The following is a 26763-nucleotide window of genomic DNA, read 5'->3' as shown; positions in this document are numbered from 1 at the left end:
GGATCATTTACCACCATAGGATTGAAATAAAAGGTAGTTTTACTTTTCTACATTTATCTTAATGCGTATGACCAATACACGTTAAGCAAAGTATGTATTATCTGGTATGCAAATTTAATACCTGGTACCAGATCAGATAATGACTGTTGCAACAGGTGATGGCTCTGTGAGCCGAAACGCGTCGTACGCATTAAAATAATTATGCAAAAGTGCTATTTCCTTTTATTTTAATGCCGAACCTCCATAATATCACACCTGAATCAGTTGAATTCATTCGGAATACCATCATAGTAGTCAATAAAAACGTGTGAACCCAGCTTTATAGCTAAAAAAAGAAACAAATGAAGACATGATTACATGAAGACTATAGTACGTTTAAATTTGATTACTCACCGACATCTCTTCACTCCGGTACGCTGTGAGTGTCTGTTCGTCTTGTAGCAACACGCAAAAGTAGGGTTCCCATGCCACCAGGGGAACTTTGTCGTCTTTGAGTGCATTACTCGGCCGATGACCCGTCACTGCTTCTTTGTCTGCAAGAGAGAAGAGGAAGGGGGAAGTTCATGAGACATGCTTCGGTACTCGAAGTAATACAAGGAAGACAAGATAATCCCAAGATGGGTAAAGTTGGATATGGCAATGTTGTTGCGAGCCTCATAAGACGATGTCTGCGCATCGATAATTCCGTTTGAAGAGGGTTGAGCACTAGTCACGAGAAAAGCGTGCATGCACCAATAATACGACCACGATATTTTATGACCCCACCCTCAGTGACCCTCGGTGCTCCAACCCGAACGGTTTTTTCGGATAGATCACTTATTTTACCTTCACCTAGGCGATCGTAATTGGTTCGTATTGTTATTGACACTCCCGCCTTTTCTATCGTCGAGTTGCAACTGCTGCTTAGATGGTCTTTGATCTCTATTCATGCTATTGGGATGAAGCCGAACCTCGGAATCGGATCGGATATTGGGAGATATATATATTTATAATCTCAGGCGATACATTGCTGAAGTTGTTGATCTTCAAACTGCAAAAATAATAAACTACACACTTACTTTAATGTTGAAAGACCCAGGTTTCGGTTGCTCAGTGCTATTTTATAGGTCATTTTTACTACGAATATAACATATTTCCTGAAATATTCAGTTTTGGTGATCAAAACCAGAATTTTGCTTTTATGATGCATGGAATTTTTAGCTAGCTTTCACATTTGTGATAAATAGATAATAGATTAGTATAAGAGTTTTTTTTATATAAATATGTTTTACATGTTGGGTGAACAATGAAGTCATGATATAAATAAATTAAAATAAATCCCGTGCGTGACTTCCAGGTTTCTATATGCATGTAGAGGCTACAGAGAAATAGGATCGGGAATCGATTTCGAAGCTGTCTGGAGAGACCCGCTCAAGTGTAATCTCCCAATTTATCTGACCCCTGCCAAGAAAGGTTAGCCAATCTCGCTGTGTACGTACCATACCCCCATACCCTTTCTCCGGACCAAACGAGTTCTCCGAACACCCCTTTCACTTTTGCAAGTCGGAACATCTATAGCGCACGATCGCGCGTAAATCCTTCACAAGGAAGCCATTCAACTCGGCGAGCTTCGACAACCATTCGGGGGGTAAAGGGAGGGAGCTTCGATATTCTCCGAACGAAAGGGGACGTTCTTCTTCGTCGTGGAAAGGGTTTCCGAACGGAGAAAAGAGATTCGAACCGTTGTATTCATAGATAAGCGACGTGAGGGAGAGTGGAGCCGACGTGAACTCCTGGGGAGACGATTTTCCCAACGCAAATAGGCTGTGGCTGAAATCAACTGGATGAAAAACTTCGATACCCCTGAGATGTATAACCAGGAATACGTTTCGTACCAGGCAACCAGTTCACAATCTACGCAATAAAAAATCCGAGGGATGCAACTCTTAGAAATTGGGTTCGCTTTTTGAGAAATGATCAAGAAATTGACAAAAAAGTTTGTAAATCGATATGATCAGGCAACCAGTTTATAATCTACGTAATAAAAAATCCGAGGGTCATGCGAATATGGGAAATACTTCGGGTAAGATGTTTGAGAGAGATCAATAAATGGATAGAGGTGTATTTAATGGACAGCAATGGATTGAAGTTGCTAGAAGTGGATGGAAATTAACAAAAATGGCCGCAAATCGATATTATTAGGCAACCAGTTTACAATACATGTAATGTATAATCGGAGGAGTATGCAACTCTAAGAAATAGGGCACGATTTTTGAGATATAACCAAGAAATGGATTTAATGGATGGAAGTGCTTAGAAATTGATCGAAATGAACAAAAAACGGACGTAAATCGATAAACATGGACTTAAATCTACATAAATGAAGAGAGATGAACAGAAATGGGTAAAAACACATGGAAATTATGGAAATGCGTGGCAATGGAATTGCATTGAATAAAATTTTTAAAGCTGCGCACCCCTCTTTAACAACCAATGACGGGTTTTCCAGTGATATTTTTACAAATTTTATATAAGAAAGATAGTTATTCTTGAGTTAATATTTAAAATATCATATTGTAATAATGAATGCAATCGGCAAGATAACAAATAACTGAATGCAAAGAAATTTTACTTCTCATGAGTGCTAGCACCAGACCTATGTAAAAATTGCAAGATGGTAGCCCCATAACTATTCAATAAGGGGTACCTATATATTCCATAATTATTTAAGTGTTTTCTAATGTAATATTTTTGAATGTAAATGGAATAAAGTTATATTATTATTATTATTTTGTTTCATTAGTATTGGGGAAAAATGGACCAGTGGAACATCACATATAATTCGATATCCTTTTCTTGGCCTCAATTATTTAGTAATGAATAACGTCTTTGAGTATAGGTCTGAGAATGATATGCAAAATTGTTAACCAACGTTTCGATGTATTTCTTGTACCTTCTCCAGGGCTATGAATGATGATGTTTACAATAAATTAATACTGGCGCATTGTATACAATACATCGACGCTTGAACTTTTTACTGTTTGCCTATGAGAAATATAGCTATTGCAACTTGTTCAGTGCTCCCTGACGGATAACAGCATCATTCAGAAGCACATAAATCGCCTATGTTGTTTTTTAACATCTAATAAACCATAAAGCATGAAATTCAGAAAAAAAATAACGGCATTAAACCCGCGACTGAGGAAGTTACGATTAAGTCAGTTTAATGCAAGAAGACGGAAAAAGTGCGAGTATGAAATTAATGTAGTAGATTGCTAGAAAATGTTATAAAAAAGGCGAAACAGTCAAAACACCTACCAAAAAGCATTGAGCATTAGTACAATGCGTTCATACCGTGCAAAGCTAATAACTGAAATAAATGAAATCAAAGAAGTGATTGGCTGTGTCATAATTTATGAGTTGTTGATATGAAACTATGTAAAGTCTGTAGATTCTAACACTACACAAGGTTTCTGGCTTAAAACCAAAATATTAAGAAATAAAATTCCCTAAGAATGTTCCACATTGAATATTTACTAACGATGAACATGGACTAGATACTGTTATATCATTTTCACGGGATGCCTTGGTTTCATGGATGTGCCCAGCGAGGGACAGGGGGTGGCAGATGCCCCCACCCTAGAAGCCCTCAAGTCTTTAAGCAAAATCAGTACTGAATTGAAACGAAAGTATTCAACAAATTTTCTTTAAACCCACGAAAAATTATATATATTAGTATATCAATTGTAACTAAAATATTACTATTTTTCAAGGAAATAATCTCATAAATCCCATGGCTTTGCCCCCCTACTCCATGGCTTGCCCCCCCTAGTTATGATCCTGGATACACCCTTGCTTGATTTGATCAAAAGCTTGGTTTAACAAGTTTTACCTTCATGACAATAAAAAATATATAGAAAATATGGAAATGATTGAATATTCAGTGTGGAAAGTTCGAAGTGAATTTTATTTCCCTCTCTAGAATCTATAAACTTTCCACCAGACTTTCAAACAAAAGCATTTGGACAGGGAAAGCTGTAATAATCGAAATGGCCTTTTAATCATCTCGCACTTCTAAGAACTACGTCCTTTTCTTGACGGTTTATTTTCGCGCGATGGGCCCACTTAAATGTGACGGCCTTGCCTTTGATCCTGGGCGTAAGTCGCCCATCTTTTCCCCCACCAACTACATCACGACCTTCAAGTCACTCTGCGAGTGAGCATCGGATGTTCCCTAAATAGCGCTTTTCATCCCTTCGAAGGTCTTCGACCCTAAGGGATGAAAAGCGCTCTCATGTACTCATGTACTCACCGACAACGAAAGAAGGCGAACAATATATGCCTTTAATTACTCGCTCCGTTTTATGCGTCTTGATCTGTGCTCTGAGATGGATGTAAATCTTTGACCGTCTTTAAAGTTTTATTTTCATGATAGTCCTGCGCAAATGAGGATGGCCGAAGGAGAATCAGGGTGATTAATTAGGGATAACGTTGCTGAACAGTTGGTTCATTGTAGTTCAGTTAAGCACCCTTAATCCCAGGATTGCACAAAGTTTGCTATAAAAATATTAGAAAATAGGCGAAAACGTCACAGTAATTACAAAAAAGCATTACGTGTTAATAAATTGCCTCCATACCGTACAAAGTTGATTACTGAAATCAAAGGGAATAAAAACGTGATTATCTGAGTTATTATTATTTCTTTCTGTTATGAAACGATGTAAAGTCTGTAGATAGTAACACTGCATAAGGTTTCTGGCTTAATAATATGAAACCAAAATATAGGGAAAAAAAAATTCACTGATTACGTTCCTCAACGCATATTTAAAAACAGCGACCATGGTTGCGATACTTTTTAAAATCATTTTTACGGCTTAGAAAGCCTTTGACTTCGAAAATTTTAGTATTCTTGCACAAAATGCTAGTGCAAAAATTTTGCGAATCACCCCTTATCCTTATTAACTGTCTGTCCTCCAAAATTCGTGTTATATCTCTTTTAAATCCTCAATAGTAGCTACCCCTGTAATTCTACGCATAATTCAAATTCTCTTCCAATCATTTCTGAGCTATCATCCTCAACCTCTGCGAGACAGCAAACTAATTGGTTTCCATTCCATAAAAACAGCAATTGGGACATGAGGAAAAATACATAGGTAAATGAAGCAATCATAAACAAAAAAGAGCTCGTTAGAGAATCTTGTAAGTCAGAAATCAGAGAAAAAAGAAGATAGTGACTAGTGTGGTCTGGAGTGTAGCACTTTGTTTTGATTCAGTGTCTTGGAGTACAAGTCTTGAAGAATTTTAAACGCAAATTTTTTTCCAACCATGTATATTTGTGCACCTTCATTTTTTTCCAATGACTTTGATTTCAAAATGAAATACAATTCATTGCAAAAAAAACCAGAGGAAGAGTTTCTATTGTCAGAAACGTTGGCAAAAATTTTCATTCAAACTTCTTCAAGATTTATAAATAAAAAAACTGAATCAATATCAAACATAAAAGTCAAGAGATATAAAAAATCAATATATGTAGATTCTACATTGTAGAAACTTAAGGAGCGGAAACGTGGTCCATGAGGAAGGAAGACGAGAGAAGACTGGAGAAGTTAGTGATGTGGGATGAGAGAAAAATAAATGAGGTGAAGTGAATAGAGAGAAAGGCAAATGGTGGCTGAGGAAAGGAAACTTCCAAAAGTCAAGAGGTTTGGAAAGAGCGAAAACTAATTGCAAGAGAGGACGTATGATAAAAGTCGTTTAAGAGGGGAGAAATTTGGGCAAGATAATTAATGGGGAAAGAGTAGATTAGGTCATAACAAATTAGAGACATAGACTGTAGAACATACAGAGACAGCTAGGCACGTGAAAAGCCGTTAGGATAGTTTTGTTAGTGTCACTGACGTCTTAGAACAACTCGGATGGGAATTTCTGTCAGAGCACAGATTGACAGCTAGACTAATACGATTATGTAAATTCAAGATCATTATATGTATCCATTATATGCATTCCATGAATCAAAATTCCTTTTATGTAAAATCATGTAATGTTTGTAATTCCATTCCCCAACATCTGAGAGACATCATGACAGTAGAAAATTTTAAAGAAAGATTATCCTTATTTTATTTAAATGAAATTTGATGTTTTTGTTAAAATATTGAAATTTATCATATTTTCTGTGCATGAAATACTGTATATTGTCTATTTATTATGAAATTTACTCTGATGACTGTATTTTTCTCTATTTAACTTGAAATTTGATGACTATGTCAATATATTGAAAGTGGATCTGTTGAGTGTATTACTTTTCCAGATGCTCATGTTAATATTTTTTTTCACAAAAATGAATAACAAAGTTCAATGTCCCATTAAAAATTCAACAAGATTTTCTCGCACTTATGTGTGAATGTACTTGCTCCAAAGGACAATCCTAAAGCAAATGAAATATCTATACATCTATATTTTCCGACGAATTTAGCCATGTCTTAGGAAAGTCAACATACTACGGTAGATCAGACCATAATAATAAAATAAGAGAGATAGACTGTATTACAGATAGATCTAGAACGTAGTTTTTTCCGCGTGCGATAAGAGACTATAACAACAGCGTAATGACTTAGAGATAAGTTAGTTGACTGGTATTGTAGCTAACTAACTTTTCTATTCCTTAATGCTTGTTTATGAATTTTTCTTGAATTTCTAACAGCATCATTTTCTAGCTTCAGAGGCAGATTGCTTTCATACGTAGGATATTGATTAATCCCACTGCTTATGTGTAATATGCAACGTACATTTTGCGTGGCGCATGTTCGTGGAAGTAAATTTTACTCCTCCTTTGTATGTTGGTGACGGTTCAACTCCAGCCAAAAACCTCTGTAAGTGGCTTTCAGGGTAATACTTAGATGTACGCGAGGATAAAGTTCAAACATAGAATAATGGGAATGGGTCTTATTGTGAATTGGACAGGGCAGTCGACTTGCGGAGGCTGGAGAACCAAAAGTGAATCGGAAAGTTCTCCATGTAATCCTGTATTAATGAACAGGAAACCTAAAAACTTCAAAAAACTATTTCGCCCTATTTCAGAGCCAAAATTAAATACAACTGATATTCCCAGGAAAATTCCTTACGCGTGTATTTCCGTCACGTTGACATCACTACCCCTTTCTTATTTAGGTGCTTTTCTCAAAACACATACTGTGTTGTAAGCCCAACTGTTTTATAACGCACGAGAATATTTAACGTTACGTAAACACCATTCTTTCTCCGCATAGAAAACGCTCTACAAAAAAAACATTCGCATTCAAGTGTCATTCAGCATGGACTACCGCGAAGGTTGAAACCATTAAAGTTGTCTCATTGCTGGAATACGAGTACATCACCGGCTCGGTGGAATGTGCATAATCGCTTAATTATTTCGTCTGGACAAGGTCTTTTAAGCGAGGAGACTACTCGAATGGTGGCGATTATTCCAGCGAACTGAAGAGTGGAAAGTTTTTGAATGCCAGCGCGTGCACCGTACACGATTTAATTTGAATCATTAATTTGTGGTTGTGTTTCAAGGGCAGCATTCAATGATTGCAACAGCTGATCCGCCTTAGGGCATACAACAGCACTTAAAGTTATAGTAGTATTATATTTTCGAGCTGGTGTAATGCCTCATTTTCAACCAAATATAGGGTCTGTTCGAGAAAGTACCCTCTAATTAGTTTAATATCTTCTAATTTTGCACAAGGTTTTGTTCCACATAGTAATATCGATCAGTAAAAGTAATTATTAAGACTAAGTTAATTTTTCTTGCGGTAAAAATTAAGTACTATGAAAAGTTTCTCCCATTCAAAATGTATTTATAGAGCAAGGTATAGTGGGTGAGGTGAGGAAATGTTAGGGATATAATAATGATAATACCTACATAAAATCAGGCGGATTGTCAAAGCCAGAATAGAAAAATTCTTCCATTCTAGGTCACCAGTTAAACTAAACATTATGCAATCATGATAACCAACGTGCTAATTCGAAATGGAAACATATCACCTATTAAAAATGGATTAATTGACATTGCGGCTCTGTTTTATTAAAACCTGTTTAACAAGAGGAATGAGGAAAAATAGAAGGTCAAATTTGCAATCTATACGTAAAAAATGAGCTATTATAGACCATAGAATCTAATATTACCATTGAGACTATTTCCGGACGACTACATTAATGAGTAAGAAATGAGAATGAAATTAACTGTAGTTGTAAGGCCTGACGAAACACTCGATTTTTGATCACAGAGAATTCTGTTGCGCTACTTGTGCTTGAAAGAGGCTTAGGCATGCCTCTTCAGTTCTCTGCAAGCCCCCACTTCTTGGCTTGACTCGAAAGAATGCTCCCAATTCCAAGCCAATATATGGAATGCTACCGCAATTCAGTACTTTCCTTTAGAATGTCCCGCGGTTTTGAAGCAACCTTGCGCATAAACACTCGCTTTGTGATTATTATTATTATTGCTAAAGTATCCTACCCATTAATGTATAGGTTTGCATGGAGTACTAAACAAGTATTATGTCAGTCTCTCAATCCTTCATGGACTTCCAGTGGCGTAGCCAGGAATTTTGTTCGGGCGGGGAGGGGGTTCCAAAACCAGGAGGGGAAATTTTTTTTTGCCTCGCTTACTAAACATTCTACCCTCTAACACAGTTTTCAAAATGCCCTCCCCGCTAACGGCTCTATTTCGTATTCTCTACCTTCTGTCTCTTCCGTATCTCACCTAGAAGCTACCTCGCCTCAACCACCAAGTCTAGCACTTCATCGTTCCTCCTACACTCCCGATCACTAGCCTTCTTTTTGAACTACAACGTAACAATCCTCTCGTCAACTCCTTCGTGTTCACAAACGCCTCATTTGCTAACGCAATTCTTGAGATAGCTATGATAATTTTAGTGAAATACCTGGGCCTTGGTTGGCAATCGCATTTTAATAGGTGTAAATCTAAAAAATTTATTAAGTGGTTAGTGATTAAACGAATATATTATAAAGTGATATCTTGTCACCCAACCTGCAATTGTATATGTTTTCAATAGTTGCCACTGGCGTCGCTGACGGCTGAGCGATCCGGATTTCAAGGTAGTATAAGTTATAATTAGGGTTTTAAATTTAAATTTATACTCATATCAGTGGCGGATCCAGGATAGCGACAAGGGCGGGCTAAGAGGAGGGTAACCTCCCAGCAGTAGTGGGGGTCCGAAAAAAATTACCATTCTATCAAGCGTAATTTGGATATCCAAGTAGGGGGCAGTGGCCCAGCGAGGGGGGTTTTGGGGGGCCCCCCCAGAGCTCAGACAATTTTTTAAGTTTAATTTATTTTATTTATTTAGATTAATATTACTTATATAATAGAGTAAGGATTAATAAAATATCCCTCAGAAGGCCGTAAAACTCACCATTTTTAACCATTTATCTTAATTTTTTTTTGGCGGAGGGCCCTCGCACCTCCCGCTTACCCTGGTAGGTATGCCATACGCCCAGACACCCCAGTATTAGTTGCGCCTGAAACCTCCCCTAGCCTTAATTCCTAGCTGCGCCCCTGGTGGGGGGCTATAGCCCCTTTAGCCACCCCCCCAATAGATCCGCCACTGACTCATATGATATACTATTATTTATTATAGTATTCTACCGATTAAGGTAGGTTTCCATGGAGTACTAAAGAGGTGATCTGGGAGCCTCCTTTTCCTTCCAGCACTGCCTTCTTTAATTCACTGTAAGGCCTACTCTCTTTCAATCTATCTAAAAATCCTATTCATTTCCTTCCCCTCCCTCGTTTCCCCAACATTCTACCCTCCAACACCATTTTCAACATCCCCTCACCGCTAAGCACTAACTCCATCCAAACCTTCTGTCTCCTGCGTATCTCATCTAAAAGCTTTCTCTCCTCGCCAACCATTTCCAGCACTTCGTCGTTCCTTTTCCTCTCCGTCCATTTCACCTTCTCCATTCTTCTCCATACCCACATCTCGAACGCCTCCAATCTTCTCTCGTCTTCTTTCCTCAGAGTCCACGTTTCCGCACCGTAGAGAGCTACACTCCAAACCAAACTCTTCACTAACCTTTTCTTTAAACTCTTACACAACGATCCTCTCAGAAGCTCCTTCCTGCTCATGAACGCCTCCTTCGCTAATGCTATTCTCTTCCTGATGTCCTTACTACTGTATCCGTTTTCCTCTAACGTACTGCCTAAATAGTTGAATTGCTCAACCTGCTCAAGTTTTTCACCACCCACCTTTATCTTGAGTCTCACCTTCCTCGCTCGTGATGCTTTACAAAACCGCATTACCTTAGTTTTCTTGTGATTAATCCTCATCCCAAACTCCTCGCAACGTTCGTATAACGCATCCACTAGGGCCTGAAGCCCCCTTGCTGACTGACTGATCAACGCCTGGATATCAAGTTAAAAATGTTTAAATGCCATCCCTCGCGAGTGTAATTAATGTACAGCAAATATTGGCAATGAATGGATTGATCTGGACTAATCGTCATGCTGCGGACATTTTAGAAAGATTGACGGTGACAGTCTATGCACCATATTGTGAATAGGAGTAATGGCGTAGCAGATCGATAAAATTCTACGTAATTCGTCACTTCCAGCTTTGATGTCAGTGAAAGGATCTGCATTGTAACGCATTCCCTTTCTTCTTTTATCACGATATATGAGTCACGTCAATATGAGTCATTCGGGGGCTGCTGTCTTCAAGAGAGCCACTGTTTCTAGCCTTGACTCGAGAAGAATGTGCCTGGCGCTAAGAAAATACAATGAATTCCTAAACAATTCAATATTTTCTCATTTCAAAATACGGCACCACACGCATACCAAAAGCCTTTTACGCTCTTTTGTGAGATAGATTCCCCAAGAGCTAACCGATTTCAAATACGTAACCGATTCGTTATAAAATCCACATATTCACTAACATTACGATAAATACATCGTATCCATACGTTGATTCCTCGGGTATAAGGAAGAAATACTAGGCTACATGTTACTATACATAAAAATAAATAAAAACAAGAGCAATTTTAGGACTACGCAAGCGACCAAGGTTGAAATGGCTTAATGCGAGATCACTTTGGCCTGACAGGTCTGAGTGGCAGACTACTTAGGAAGGTTATTAATAGGTTTTTTATTTCTATTGGAAACTTCATTAATATTGAATGTTATATCATCTAATAACTTTTTCCGTTTCCCACACAAAATACCTACTTAAGTTGGGGGTTGCAATGGTGCCCAAAGCTTTTGGTTACTGCGCAGCCATCTTGTGTATTCTTGTTCCCAGTTACTCTTGTACTTATTTACTCTCAAATGTCATTGAAACTACAGCAAAGAAAGGGCGAACGCTGCACACTCGTAACCGTCACCTAACTTCAAAGGCATTTGAAAATTATGAGAATGCTGGAGAACAGACGCTCGCATGTATTTTCGCGAAAACTTACATTCAGTAGAAGAAGAAGAGGCTCCGACCTTAAGGGGCTAATTGTTAAGACCTCAGGGAACCATATTCAAGACCGGTCGAGGTGGCTTTGCAGTAATCAAAAAGTCGAGGCCAGCATTTAAACCCCTTCTTCATTAACGGTACGGAAAATGTAAAAAAAATTGCAATTGAAATATTGTAGATGATTTTTATAAAAATTAATATATTTCTCCTGCTTTGTCCGTAGATAATTTATTGAAATAGAACTTCCAATCGAAATAAATGACGCAAAACAAACGCTATCACTTTAGTCAGCCAATACGACCATCTTAAATTACGGCCAGGGGCGGATCTTGGAGGAGTGGAAGGGGACATGACCCACCAAAAGTTATCAAAATTTTTAACTGTCATTAGTTTAATTATTTTTTATCCTTTTAAAAGAGTAAATGGAGTGTATATGCAAATACATGGCTAAAAGTACCAAACGTGAAAGAAGTGTGCGTAGAATTTATCGTAAAGCCTAGCATTCCCTACAGTAAAAATACCCCTCTCTCCAGGGGGTATTCCATACCTCCCGGACCCAGGCCATGACACCCTCCCAAAATTTTATGCTGAATCCCCCCTCGCGCTCTGCAAACTTGCACCGCTCAGAAACCGACAAATGTATATTCATCTGCATAGAGGCCTGCAAGTGTCTGGCGTAAACCTCTGAGGCGTTCGGCACGGTTCTCTTCTATACTTACGGAAATCTTTTTTAGCATGTTCACTCTGAGGTTACACTGCGACGAGGCAGGACATTTCTCTAGCGGCTACTTTTTGCAACTGACCGCGCCACTGCTGTTACGACACCTCGTCCGCTTCACTCCGGTGATTGTATGCATACACTGTGCACTGAGCCTCGGCTCGTCAGGTAACCTTCGCATTTTATGCACATTGCGCCAAGCAGCCATCCAGTCAAGGGATTCAAAATAGAAATTAGAAAAAAAGTAAACGTTTATAAGAGGTATAATCAGCTTATGAGCTTGGGACCAAGAGTGAAACAGCAAAATCCGACACAGCATGGTGGATATGATGGGGCTTATTGACTGTTTACGACACTATAATTTCTTTTCGTGTCCTTTTTTGATTTGAAATTTTATTCTCATTAAGTTTTAAACTCACGCAGCAGAAGAAGTATCACGATCTTAGTTAAATCTATTTATGTTTCATTAACTAACTTCTTCCATGGACTGGTACTACAACGCCGCGGCGTTGGGGTTTTTAGAGATGCCCTCGGCTTTGGATTTTTTCCTTATTGCGGGACGTCACTAATGGCCAACTTTTCTTATGGTTACCATGTCCCATCACTCGAAAACTCTTCACGAATAACATGAACCGTTTGATTATTTATACTCTATGAATTTTTATTAATTTATGAGTTTTTTCTTATGAATGTGCATTTATATTTTGCTTGTGTGCGTAATATTTCTTCGACCGTGCGGTGTGCATGCGGCGGTCCTCTTGCATGTTGGTGATTGGTCACCCCCTCACAAACACCCTAAAGGTGGCTCTCAAGGTATCATCTAGATGTAGATGAACCACTCAGACAAATGAGAGCCAATGAGCCCCATTAGATCCATCATGTCATGTCGGATTTTGCTATTTCACCTTTGGTCCCATGCTTATAAGCCGCTAAGCCTCTTGCATACGCTTACTTTTTTAAATTCTGTTCTGAATCGACCGACTGGATGGCTGCTTGGCGCAATCAAGCCATTCTGTTCATAACAATGAATCGTTCATAATGTACTGTTTACTCATGAACGACACAGCTCTTTGTATGCATACACAGTGCACAGGCCAACTGCTAACCAGGTAACCTTCGAATTTCATGCACATTGCACCGACCATCCATCCCGTCGGTCGATTCAGCAAGGAAGTCCACCCCTCTCCCTTCCGGCCAACAGGGAGAATGGGATATAAATGGTAATAAAAAAACGCTGAACCGCATGACGACTCTGCTGCGGTCTTTCGCCAGAGGCCAAGGCCGCCCGTGGAATTCAATTCGAAAGCGGGAGACTCTGAAGATCAAAGCCTCAAAAGGCCGACGGATAGTGCCGGAATGATTTCAGGAGGACAATGCACAGTGAAGAGGAGGAAAATGGGTGCAGAGTCAGGCCGTTGCCATTACCTGTGGCAGAATTCTACCATGTGGTAAAATAGACCTATTTATTAGAAGATGTCAAATAATTGTAAGGTTACTCCGGCTTAAAATTAATTCAAAAACATGAAGGGGGGATCCAATCATTACGTGAGGCGTTGAGGGGGGAGGAATGGGGTCAAGACGATTTTCACCCAATCTCATGTGGAGGACAGGGGGGGGGTCCTGGCAAGTATCACGTAATTTTTCCCCAAAAACCAGTGTAAAATTGCGAGCAAACTGGGTTGAATTGAGCAAAACGTAGTCTTACACACAAGTATTGAATAATCATAAATAAAAATAAATAAACAAACTGTTTTCAACTAATAAAACGAAATGAAGCAAAGATAAAGGTATTTACACTTAATAATTACGCATTTTGAACAACATCGCGTGAGATTAGCCGTATGGGGTCAAGCCAAATTTATTTATTTATTTGCAACTTCCCCGTAAACAGCACATTGAGGCCTTGACAAGGATAGATTAACAAAGCACGACACAAACATCCATGCCGTGGATAGGTACCACCTACCCAGGTGGAAAATCTCACTATATCCACTAAGGAGGGAGGGGGAAGGTCCAAAAATCGCCAAAATCACCTCACGTAATTAATGGCCCCCTTAGCTGTGCCTAGAGAGAGATTTTTTTAAGGAAAGTACGCACTCCTTTTCCAACGCTGTGTTGTGCGGTGGATAGACACAAATAGATATAAATCATAATGAAGATAATCAATTATATATGAATAAATGTTAATCTTAACGATAACCACATCGGCTAAGACATTTTAGCACCAAAAAATAAAGTAAAAACGGGTCAAACCACTCAGGCTTCATCCAGGAGAGTGCTAGCTCGAACCCCTTCCGATCCACACCAGTTTACACCAAAGAAAAATATGAGCAATAGACTCTAGGAGATGAAAGCCGGTGGAAAGGCTAGGATCAGCTACTAGGATCGTAGCTCATTGGACGATGCCGGCAACGCGTTACCAAGACACCGGTCGGTCGCGTCGCCACGGAGTCTGTATCGGCGGTATTTTATCCTTTCCAAAAGGCGCGAGACGACAATGTCGCAATACATCGGTTTCCCCTCTGGCAGCAACACAAACGAGCGACAGCTGCCCAACAATGGAGGCACAAATGACCCACAGCTGAAGGGATGGACACTGGAAAGTTCTTTGCTGCATAAGCGACGCAGATGCGAGGAAACGCCACGTGAAGAAAGGGCTCTTCGTGTATTACGTAAGGCGTTTTATTCAATTGTTGACCATCTGGCTAGCCTGTGTTACCAATATATATCTTTACAAACTTTCTGAGACAACATATTCCCATTACTGTCATAAAACAAAAACGCTCAGAAACTGACTCATTTCGCCCGATCAAATTGATACCGTTACCATTTCTTCACCTACAACAACACAACCTTTCACAACTCACTCCAAATAGCGTTCATGAAATCATGGTAGTGCTTCATGCTCTTCAATGGTTCATAAGTTATCACTTTTAAAATACTATTTTAGGAAAAATGAATGAAATAACAATATACGGAGCTTTTTTATGTTGGTAAAGCGAATTAATGTTTTTAAATACAACAAATGTTCGTCAAAGGTGCCCGAAAGTTTCAAAACTCGGTTTTCTATAAGTTAAATAAAAGTTAGTAAAATCAATTTTACGTCTTTTTATGATATTTTGTGAGTTAAAACACATTTGTTTTTGTGTCACTGGCGTATTCTCACTTGTCATCAAGCGTAATGCACTCAACGTATGTAAAAATTATTGTAAAAACGAGAATATCAATTGATGAAATGTACTTGGTCCTACAGAGAAGGGCCCTTGGTCAATTAACCAGAATCCATACGCATGTTCTCAATAATGTAATAAAGTTTACCTATTTACCGTCCTATTTTTTGACTCTGTAGAACATAATCCCCACCATGTTGTATTTTACCCCGTGAAAAGTAATACATTAATAGCCTGGTGCAATCTTAATAGATCGGGGAAAACTGAATATTACCAATCCAATTTTCTCATAAGAATATTTCATAGAGTAAAAAGAATATTTTATTGAGTAAATTTTTTTAAACAAAGGAAAATGGATTTATGGACAGAATAAATTGTAGATTTATGGAAAAATAAATATATTCAAGGAATATACAAATTGACGCCGAACAGAAAAGTTTCAAGGTCTTAAAATTGAGGTCATGGCTACCATGCACCCCACTGAACTAGAGGAAAAATGAGATTGCTCATTTGCGTTTACGCTTCCAAGCGAGTAACTTTCACTCCAAGATAAATGAATAAGTGAAACTGTTTCATGTGGATATATATTTACTGGAATATCAATCGCATAGAATGCGTGATCATTCGGAATTATTCATGAAATAAAAAAAACTGAAGAGTCAAACTAATTCATTATTCACGTTATAGTAATTAACTCGGGAGAAAGGGACATAAAAAGTGATGCCAACCAATAAAACTCTTTATGCATAGTTCAATCACTGAAGATAATAGGATGATATTCTACATCGGAAAGAAAAAAATGATTAATGCATGGTGGAGTTTTGATGATCATTCAAATATAAAGAAGATAAGGCGGAGAAAGTGAATCATTAGACCTTCATGGTTCGATGAAACTTCCTCAAAACGGTACCAACAGTTATCTATAGGCGCAACACTCACACGCGATAGGAACAAACATCTTGCAACTTCTGTTTTGCCCATATTGAAGGCATAAGAAGGACCGAAAAATATATACTCATAAAAATAAGACGACTTATGATATGTAAGGAGGAGATGCAAAAACCAGGGCAGAGGGAAATATTTTTTACTTTTTATTTCTCATATTTTTTCTCTTCTTCTTTGAATAAATGATTTATTTTTTAATTGTGTTGTTGTGATTTATAATTCTTAATTATTTTTCTTTATTCAACTCTTACGTATCACACAAAAAAATTTGAATGTCTATATTATTTTCTAGTATTACATTTTTTTTAAATTCATAAATCTGAACCAGCCGCTGCTTTAAGCAAACAAATTATGGTAAGTAACCACATTGCAGATTAACCTGCGGGATAACGTTTCCATTAATGGTACGCTATTCTAAGCTTGAATAAATATAATAATAATAATTTAATACTACTTTTATTTACTACTACATTTTGATTTTACAGTTGAATAACAAAGATAACAAAGAGCTTTAGATGGTCTCCAAGGTCATTGGACCAGAATTGAGCCACCACCAAATAACAAAAATGTATGCCAAAAAAAGAAAATAATAATGCAGTAAATGATGCATGAGTGTTTTAAAGAAATAACATCAAAATAAATGTTAAATTATTTCTTGGGAGAAAAGCCAGTCTTCGGCAAGTCTTAGCATTTTATTCGAGGATTTAATTTTTTTTTTAATTTTAGCAGACAGTAAATGAAATAACTTTGGCCCCTTGTAAAGAAAAGAACATTTATATCATTTTAACTTGGTCTGTTTGTTGCTATAAATGACTCACTCCAGGAAATTTTGGACAATATTACCCGAATTATTTTTTTTGCAAAACGATTGCACACTTAAATGTGTTCATGTATGCACTGCCCCAGCAGATTATATCATAGGAGATTTTGGAATGATGATAAATGTTTTTTTAACCTAAATTATTATAATATCATTACTTACTACCCCGCAACCTGCCTCAGCAGATTTATGGCAAGATGTGTGTGTGTCACCACTCCAGCCGATAAAAAATAAAAATAAATGCGTATATGAAATTTTGCCCAGTTTCTATTTGATTCCGTTATTATTCGGGGAAAAAAAATTCCTATGCCTAAGCGTTATCAAAATATCTCTCTTTCTGTGGGAACTGGAAACATGGTGAGGTATTATCAATAACAGACACTTTGTTTCTTCCACGAAATATTTATAAAAATTTCTACGACCGGTTTCGGCTATTACACCATTATTACAATTCAGAATATATAAAAATATGGTGGGAATAGGTTTATATATACTATGGTTGTCAATGGAGTAGGGTTGGTTTCGAGCTGGGATTGGCAAATTGTATTGCATTGTATTTGGAGGAGGCGACCGACAGCTGAGGTCATTTGCGCCATTAGGAAAGGGTATGGAAGGAAGGGTGGAGAGAAACCTGGGGTCGGCATTAGCCTGCTCTTAACGAAAGGCGCCAAGGGTAACACGGCTTAACTTCCCATCCGACGGAAGGAGTGTTGCGCTTGAGATGTCCTCCACACAACACTCAAGCAGGGATCGGGCAGTCTCTGAAAATTCTCTGCCGCTGCCGGGATTTGAACCCGGGCCCAATGGGTGGGAAGCCAACACTCTAGCCACCACACCAACCCGATCCCCTGATTGAAAAATTCCTGTAGGAATGGGGGGGGGGAAACAAAGTTTGCCAATTGGGTTGTGGGGGTGGGGGATTTGGGAGGGTGATGGGTTGGAAAAGGTTATGTCGTTAACAAGGTTCCCGTTTGCTGCTATCCGAATTTCCATTGTCATATCAATAAAATCATGTAATAGAATCGTAGTGAAGTCCTGTTTTCTACGTATTTCTCTGAAATATATCTATTCTTAATCTCCCAAGAAATTTTAGAGTAGTGCGTGGCCTCAGTCTCAAGCGTCTACCAAAATAATTGATTCAAACATACTTCAACCGGCAGAGCGCTTCAATTATTAGTTTAAAGCAATGTAAATATTTACATACTCAATTGGTTACAATTTCATGGAGCAAGAATAGAATTTCTATACTCTGCCTTAAAAAAATACACTATAATTACAATTACTAAACATATCGCTCCAGAGAAAAAACACATATATTATTACAATACATAATGAAGTATAAATCTTTAAAATTCCAAGTAAATTTAATGATAATTTAACTATCCGACCTAAGTTTCGATGATCTAGTATATTTTCAACGAAGGCATTAGCTACGATGCAAATGTACCAGATAATAGCATACCACGACGAAACTTAGGTAATATTAGTGCATTATAATATTGAGTTAGAAACTTAGGTACAATTTATTACATCTCGCTCCTTAAAAATGTTTTAAATTTATGCCGAATTACAAAGTATTCGCATTTTTATGTTTTGTCGATTCCATGAAGTCATGCCAGAGACATCGAAATGCATCATTACAGTATCACATCTATTCCCAGCTTTTCAGCTGTCGGCTGTTTTTTTTTGTAAGAGTCAGTTTCCAACAGAAAACTTCAGTCAAGTCATGACACAGATTCAATCAAGGAAATTTAGGGAAGGGATATTGGTTGGGTTAAGGGCAATTTTATGATGTTTTATGCTTTGGGTTTGGTATTGGTTCATAGTCCCAAGGCATTGTGAGCAAAATATGCGCCTCTACTCAGTGACCTAGCCAAAGGGGGTTCCGGGTTACAAACTTCCTCCCCCCTCATAAGCCTGGCGCCAAAAACGAGTAAGATGGCCTCAGTAAATAAGGCGATAATATATTAACTGTTTTTGAGTCCTAAAAATCACGTTTTCAGCATCAAAAATCCCAAAATCCCGGACCCCCTTTTCCCAGGGGTGTTTTCCATACACCCTGCAGGGGCCCCGAAATCTCCGGTAAAAATCCCTCCATGTCAAAATCCTAAATACGCCACTGCCGCTAGTTAAGGTTAGGAGGAGAAAATTATCACCGTGCCGATATTCGAATTCACCGTTGTCAGGGAGATGAAAAAATGTGAGTTTGACGTCCTTAATAAAATCGCCACGTGACCGCGTGGAGCCGTCCTCTCCTTGACGACCAGCTTCTCCTGCTTTACGGGACTATGCCCTTCCCTCTCACGTCACCACGGGGACCACGGGAAGGAAAGGAAGTGACGTCAACTCCACGTTTAGCGAGGGGAGACAAGGCGGTCGTGCCAAGACGAAGTGAAGCGGGAGGTCTCTGCCAGGGAGGTTGGAGTAATTGATTGTGGGGGGCGCCAGAGCTCGCATGAATTCAGAATCCTAGTACGGAATATGCATCGTGCATGCCCAGAGATGAACCAAAATAATTGGGTATTGTTATTATTTAAGTGTTCACTCGTTTAGATACGGTTAGAATGTGCTAAAAGCTACATATTAAAACATCAATTTTTCATTTACGTTCCAGTGCTTTGTTACACCTTGGATGCTTTCGGTGGTGGTATATGTGTTAAGATTTTTATGACAAAAATACTTGACTTTTAGATTTTATCGGACAACAACGGTTTTCTCCGTGTTTGACGGCAAGTTGATAAATACTAAACACCTTGTTTTGACGGCACAAGTGGCGGCAACGTTTTAGCCTTTACGAGTACTACGTACGTCCGATGTTAACGGTTTTTATTCTGTTGTTGATGGTTTGCGAGTTTTGTTGGCAAAACGAAGTGAGAAATAAAGATCGGTTCCTTTTGGTCTACAACGGTAAGGCTAAGTTCTATAGTTCGTTCGCTTCGTACACTTCCACGAAGATTCAAGATCCATATAGATTGTTAATATAATTTTCATTGATTTGGAGGAGACTATTGACAGCTGAGGTCATTTGTGCGATGAGGGAAGGGTAGGGATTGAAGGACGAAGAGTAATCAGGCGTTGGTATTAGCGTGCTTTTAACGAAAGGGACCACGGCTTAACGTCCTATCTGACGGACGGCATACTTTGCTTAATGTTACCTCTACAAAGCACTCACGCATGCATCGGACAATCTCTGAAAAATATACGACACCACCAGGATTTGAACCCGAACCCACGGTGTGCAAAGCAAACACTCTAGCCAAGGCACAAACTCGATCTCCATGGATACTTCTTTAGAGTTTTTAAGGATTCTTAATGGTGCAGATGTGAACTCTTGAAGAAAAATGGTAAAAATAGATAAAGAGAAAATATTGTGAAGTATTAAAGTTGTAAGAATCTAATTACGGATCTAAACATACGATAAATAGCAATATTTCAATGAAATGAATGATTTTTCGATCCTTGAATACTTGTTTAGACTTTTCAAGAATTATTTACGGAGTAGCCTCAAATCGTTGAAGAAAAAAATGCAAAAATTGAGTAGACGTATATTGTGAAGTATTACAGCTGTTAGTTTTCAATTACGGATCTAAACATAAGTTAAGGTAAATGGCATCTGTGGATTTAGGAGGGGGGCCCGGTGGCATATGCCCCCTAGATGCTTAAAAAATGTACAATATTTTTTAATACGGTACCGTTATCATTACGTTCGTTTTACTCTGTGTAATCAGTGTAATCAGAAGAGGGTACGTGAAAAGATATTCTTTTGCACGTGAATTCTGGTATTAAAAGTTATTTCCCTGGTACAATAAAAAAGGTGGCGAACAGAGATGGTATAACGTGAAAGTCAGAAAATCATTGAGGCCACAGAGAGCATGCGATGCAAAGATGAAAATAATCCGCAATGATCTATTCACCATTAATCGAATGTTTATACTAAAAAATATAAACTGTCTAAAGGAAACATATTAGAAAACAGTCGTTATTAAAGATATACTTATTAATTCTTTCTTAATCTTCTTTCTTAATCACTAATATGAGAATACAGTTTGCCTGTCAGTTCCTTGTGATAAACGAACTGGAACCTCATCTATGTAGCCCCTTGCAGTTAGTCTTGATATTGACCTTGTACATTAGTGAGTGAGAGGTTCTCCGGCAGAGGGCGTAGAATGAAGTCGCGAAAGAGAATCCTCGACTCCTTTATTTTCGTCTCGCCCGATAGGCCTTCGTGGCGTCACTCGTCAGGCCAAATGGATTTTTTCTGTCCTTCGAGACGCGGGATGAAAAGGAGTGCCTCAATGAAGCGACACAAGAGACGAGGGCACAAGACTGAGAATACAAACGAGATATATCCGCTGCTCCTTGCAGCGTTGAGCTGACAACTGACGACAAATGAATTGGCACCAGGATAAGTCGCCAAGTAACACGCGTGGGAAAGTAAAAGGAAGGGTGTTTTCCAACTGGCACAGTGCGTACCTCTTCCCATTTTTGCCTCAACGAATATAGATGCTGAATCGGCAGAACAGAACCATCCGCAACACGCTTTAGGGGGTTCACTTTCTCCGTGAACTACCCGTAATATTCCACTTCGTACATAAACCTTAGGGATGGTACATTTAATTTTTTGGGAATATTTTTAGACAAAGGGACTGCATAGAGGAGGCCCAATTCCATCTCATAGAAGTCCGATTTCTTTTGCCACTTCGGCCGCATTTTAATCGGCTTTCAATAATTTCCGCAGCGTGGTGATGACCGCAATGCGATCCACTTTTTTTTTCAATATTTTGCAGTGTAATATTTGTAATAGCGACCATCGAACACTTAAGAATTAGATAAATCACATCACCATGAATGTAAATTTCAGTTGGCATCCCAAATTATACCTTATTTCCCAGTGAAACTCGGGTCAATTTGTCCGTCAGCGACGCGGGTGGCGACTCTTGTAAACTCATTTAAATGCGCGGTTGGTGACAACACATTTAGAGGCCGACTTGAGGATCCTCTCCTGTAATATTCGTGCTTTTAGAGATGGATGAATATGTGAAATCACTTCGTGACATTGTTCACACAAGCGTTGAAGTTGAGTAAAAATTGAATGTAAACTAACGTTTTTCCTCAATTTCAGAGCATGAATTCATGCATTTTAGACCCCGAAAGGTGAATATATTAAGTAATACCTGAAAAAATTATTCATTAAGTTCCCTAATTTAAACATAATAATATTAGAGAATAATAGTGTGAACAATTTAAAATGATTACGGAGAGTTTGAGATTTTTCACGGATTTTTTTCACGCTGTTAACGACATAATTCAAATCATTCCTCAATATGCTACACCCTTATTTAAGTTGATGGGGTGTTGCGAAGAAATTTCAAACAATAAATGAGAACAAATCGCTACAATTACTAATCGCGCATAACGTTTTACGCCAGGGTAGTTCGTCCCCTTAAAAGCTCATCATTGAATCCCTTCTTCTTCAATTTTGACTATCAAAATTAATTCGTCATCCTAATGTTCGCATTGTTCTCAAACTTCGCCGAATAAACGAATTACTTTCCAATCTGGTAACAAATTACAAGTTAAGGTTAAAGGGTACAATTATTAAACTGCTTACAGACATTTGGAAATGAGAACCAAGAATCCCGACAGCATATACATAACCTCAACGAGTTACAACTCTCTCAGGTCTAACGCCTTTTTCTAGTCATAGAAATCTAGTAACGTAATTAAAAACAACAAATACAAGGACAAATATTGTTTGATGAAAACAATTCTAACCAAAAAAGGAAAGAAAAGCAATAGTCCATTTGCATTTAGGTAACCAAGATAATATTACACAGAATTTAAAATAAGACACAATATATAACTTTTGAAAACAATAAAAGTCATTTATTATTCCATTATGAATACTATGGGATATAAATTTTAATATCCTTTTCGTATGATAAAACGTTTTAAATCTAAGTTAGCTTACTATTCTTTAAAATTTCTCACTTGTAAACGAAATCTCGCACGTAAATATCGAAACATTTTAATAATTTCTCAGTTTATTTTTACTTAAAACTTTTTTTATAAGGAAACACATGGAAATGGTGAATGCAGATTAGAAATATAGATAAAATTTTCAAAGAAATAATTTCCATTATTTTTTGTAGGAGGAACAGGAGCCCAACTTGATAACGCTTGAAAATCAGTTTCGCTCGAACATTAAGTTTTCTTTAAATCAATTGATTAAATGTCCGAGATACAATGTGCTTTAGTGCTTAAGGAATAACAATAACACAGTAAGCTGTGATTCCATATCAAATTCACAGGGATAACAAGACTGCAACTCAAGGAAAAAAGAAAAGATGGATCCAAAGAAAAAATGTTTGAACAGGCAGGTACCCATCAATCTATTTATATCAGATTGACGAGCGTTATCCTGCACAATTTACTCTTCCAATTCATGCGCAAGACTTGTCCAATAAGATGAGACAGTCCTGTGTTCGATCTGGATCAGAAAAATTTTCTACCCCTGCGAGCCTCGAACCATTGCTCTTCACGTCAGTAGGCAAGAACGCTACCACTACTCCACGGCACACTTCACGTTATAGCAGCGTAAATAAGGAAATACTTTCTATAAGCTATCGGTACGGAAAATGCAGCGAAACCAAGGATCCCATTTTTTTCGTCGGTCTCCTCAGACCGTAGTTTATACGGTCAAGTAGGCTCCTCCTTGTCGCACCCGTACATACACACCATTTCCAAGCTGAGGATGTTAAAAACAACCATTCCTTCGCAGTCTTCATGGAATGTTAGCGATGCGGTGGATATATACGTAAACGCAGCCCCCAACTAGGCCGGGGCAGGGGGGGCACGTGCCCTTGGCAGCAGATTTCAGGGGTCAGCAAATTTTGAAAAGTTTATTACAAATATTAATTTAATTTCTCTAATAAAATTATTTAAAAATAATTATTAATTCAGAAATAATTATACAATACTATTCATAAAACTTCTCAATAGCCAACATACAGTGTGTTATTTCAACTACCGCATCTCAAAAAGTATCTTAACGGCAAACTGATATTTGCCCCCCCCACCTGTCAAAACTCCTAGTTCCGGCCCTGGGTAAACGTCTGCATTCCCTCTCCTTACCCACAAATTCGTTACTAGATAAATCAGTGTAGGCCACAATATTTAGTGATAGCCATTGTGAAAACCAGCAAGCAGCATGTAAGCAGCTAAAAGAGCATTATGAAGGCTTCCGTGGGATGATGAAGGCGTAGAGTTTTTGAGATTAAGTCCGCGTCGGTCTACATTAGGGATAGGCCGTACAGACGACGTGGTTTTGGAGCCAGCTGGATGAGTTTCTTCATTTCATCTTCGGGGATGGATGACTCCTAAACAACGTGCTTGCCGTAATCCCAAGGTTGGGTAGGATTTTCATTCCTGCTAGGCATCTGCGACTAAATTCAGGTGCGAGTTGACGGACGGCCAATATATAAAAGGCAGAAAAAAAGTTTCGTCGTAAATTCAGGGACCTGAAGAAGCCGACAGCAACTCCGGAAAAACTGTCATCCGGAAGAAGTATGGGCCGACGCGGAGTAGAGCCCGGATGATCTACATCATTAGTTACAAAGCTTAGTTAAAGGTATATTTAAATGATAAGACTTAACTGTGGAAACGTCAAGCTGAAACGAAGAATATAACGCGAGCTTTTCATTTTGAGACTACGATACTAAAAAACTACAAGCGAGGCTCAAGCGACAAAAATACTAAGTTCCAAATAAACCTTGCACCCTCAAAAATGCAAGTAGACTCTTATTCACTTTAACACGCATTATTTTTTTAAAACTAAAGTAGGAAAAACGTATAGATGGCCGCAAAAAACTTTGACTCGTGTTCTATTAAATTATATTATCGATCTCACAGATTTTTACCTGCCCTTTCGTAGACAAACGCTGTGTTTACCTCGGCACAAATCCCAAAGGGGCGATCAGGAGCCTAAAAGCAGCCAAAAAGAATTTTGGCAAAAATTTTTTTCTCTCAAAACAAGTTTACCCTTCATTGCGCTAAGCTGGATTTCTGTGTACTTAAAATCTTAACAAAATTATGAACACAAATACCGATCATTTACTTAATCCAATTCAATTACTTTCCGGTGAGGCGTATAGAATTCCAATAATCCGAAATTAAGGCGAAAAGGCCCCCGAACTAACCGGCTCAGCGTTCCTGTAGATAGAGGGCTTCTGGAAAAATTTCCGAAATTTCAAAACCCAGCTGAAAATCCAGATATAGCAGAAATAGCCACAGACGATGTGATGTGATCAATACCGGATTTTTAAGAACTAACTACCGAGGAAGCGCTTCTAGGTACTACATACGAGTACATAGATTGCTAGGTTACCTTGATAAAAATTAGAGCATGCATAAATCCTAATTTACCCCGGTGGTAACCGGCCAATTCCTTGTGGAGCTCCAATCGACTCGAAGGGGAAAAAAACAAACTTGAGGCAAGGCACACTTTTCAGAGAAAAAAGGTGAACATAATCTTTGAAACACTCTGTATCTCCAGACTCGACACAAGCGATAAAATGAGAGGGAAATGGACAAATGACGATCGGATTCCTTTCTTACCGAAGAACAAAGGAATTCGATAAATGTTGGGTCTTACCCAGGTATTAAAATCTCATAAAACGTCCACCTAATTGTTTTTGCATTTTTTTTTCAGTTTAACGTACTTTTACTTATACTTCCCGCCACATACATTTTTAATGATGGAAAAAAATATTTTTATTAGAATCGCAAATTGAGTTTTAACAATAAAAAATCGAGGAAATCGAGATAGAGCCATGATCTACGGGTTTCGATCCAAACTAGATCTTTCAACTTCGATTACGACCATTTCGCTGAATCAAGCAGCGTCACTACCGGTTCGTAATGTCTCTTAAAAATCACTCTTAAAAATTTTAGTGAAGCCGAATGGCTCTAATCGATGATTCTTAAAATTTAATGTGCGTGCATTTGTAAATTTTTACCACTAATAACTCATTCGTATGTTATGAGCACATTCACATTTTTTGGGATTTTTTTTCCACTACTCAAAAGTGTGTGGAGTGTTTTTAAATGAGCAATAAAATGCTTTGTACGAACTGTATTTCATTTTAAAAGAAAGGCCGATTTATTCGATCAATCTATATTTAGTTTCAAACTTCGATTTTTGCGGAAAATTCGACTTTTCATTTCGGCTGAAATCGATTGCTCATACAATCGATTTTGACCGAAATTTTTACATCACTATACATCGAAGAATGTAGATGAGCTACAGGGATTCCAGGCCAATCCCTCGTGGTACTCCACTCAGAAGGAAAAATAAGAACTCGAGACCAGGCATGCGTCTGATAAAAATCAACCGAATTGGCGTGAAAAGCCACCGGAGATCTGAGACTTTGGCGGGCGTGCCCTCCACGAAAAGTAGGTCACACGAGGGGAATCTGCAGTTCGCAAACAACCCGAAGCTGTGCAATCCAAAGGAGAGAGTAAAAAAACACATGAAAACTCACACACACATAAACACACCTCAAACCGAAGCGGTGAGGAGACCGTTAAGGCGAAAAAGAGCTCGGGGAGAGCTAAAGGGTGAATGGCGTAACGGTAGAGAGAAAGAGGAGGATTGGAAGAATGCAAAAAAAA

General features: G+C 38.4%; 1 protein-coding gene across 2 annotated transcripts in view; it reads right to left on the bottom strand.

Annotated features, from left to right (window-relative positions):
- Positions 1-26763, bottom strand: part of LOC124169455 (ras GTPase-activating protein raskol) — a 548145-nt gene that overhangs the window by 467744 nt on the left and 53638 nt on the right. For both annotated transcript variants that reach the window (XM_046548067.1, XM_046548068.1), the window contains exon 2: positions 394-533. In XM_046548067.1, coding sequence (XP_046404023.1) covers positions 394-533 — 140 coding nt within the window. The remainder of the gene's footprint in view (positions 1-393; positions 534-26763) is intronic.

The sequence above is a fragment of the Ischnura elegans genome, chromosome 12 (assembly GCF_921293095.1).
Source record: "Ischnura elegans chromosome 12, ioIscEleg1.1, whole genome shotgun sequence".
NCBI classification, from domain to species: Eukaryota; Metazoa; Arthropoda; class Insecta; order Odonata; family Coenagrionidae; genus Ischnura; species Ischnura elegans.
This window is presented reverse-complemented; position numbering and strand designations above follow the sequence as displayed.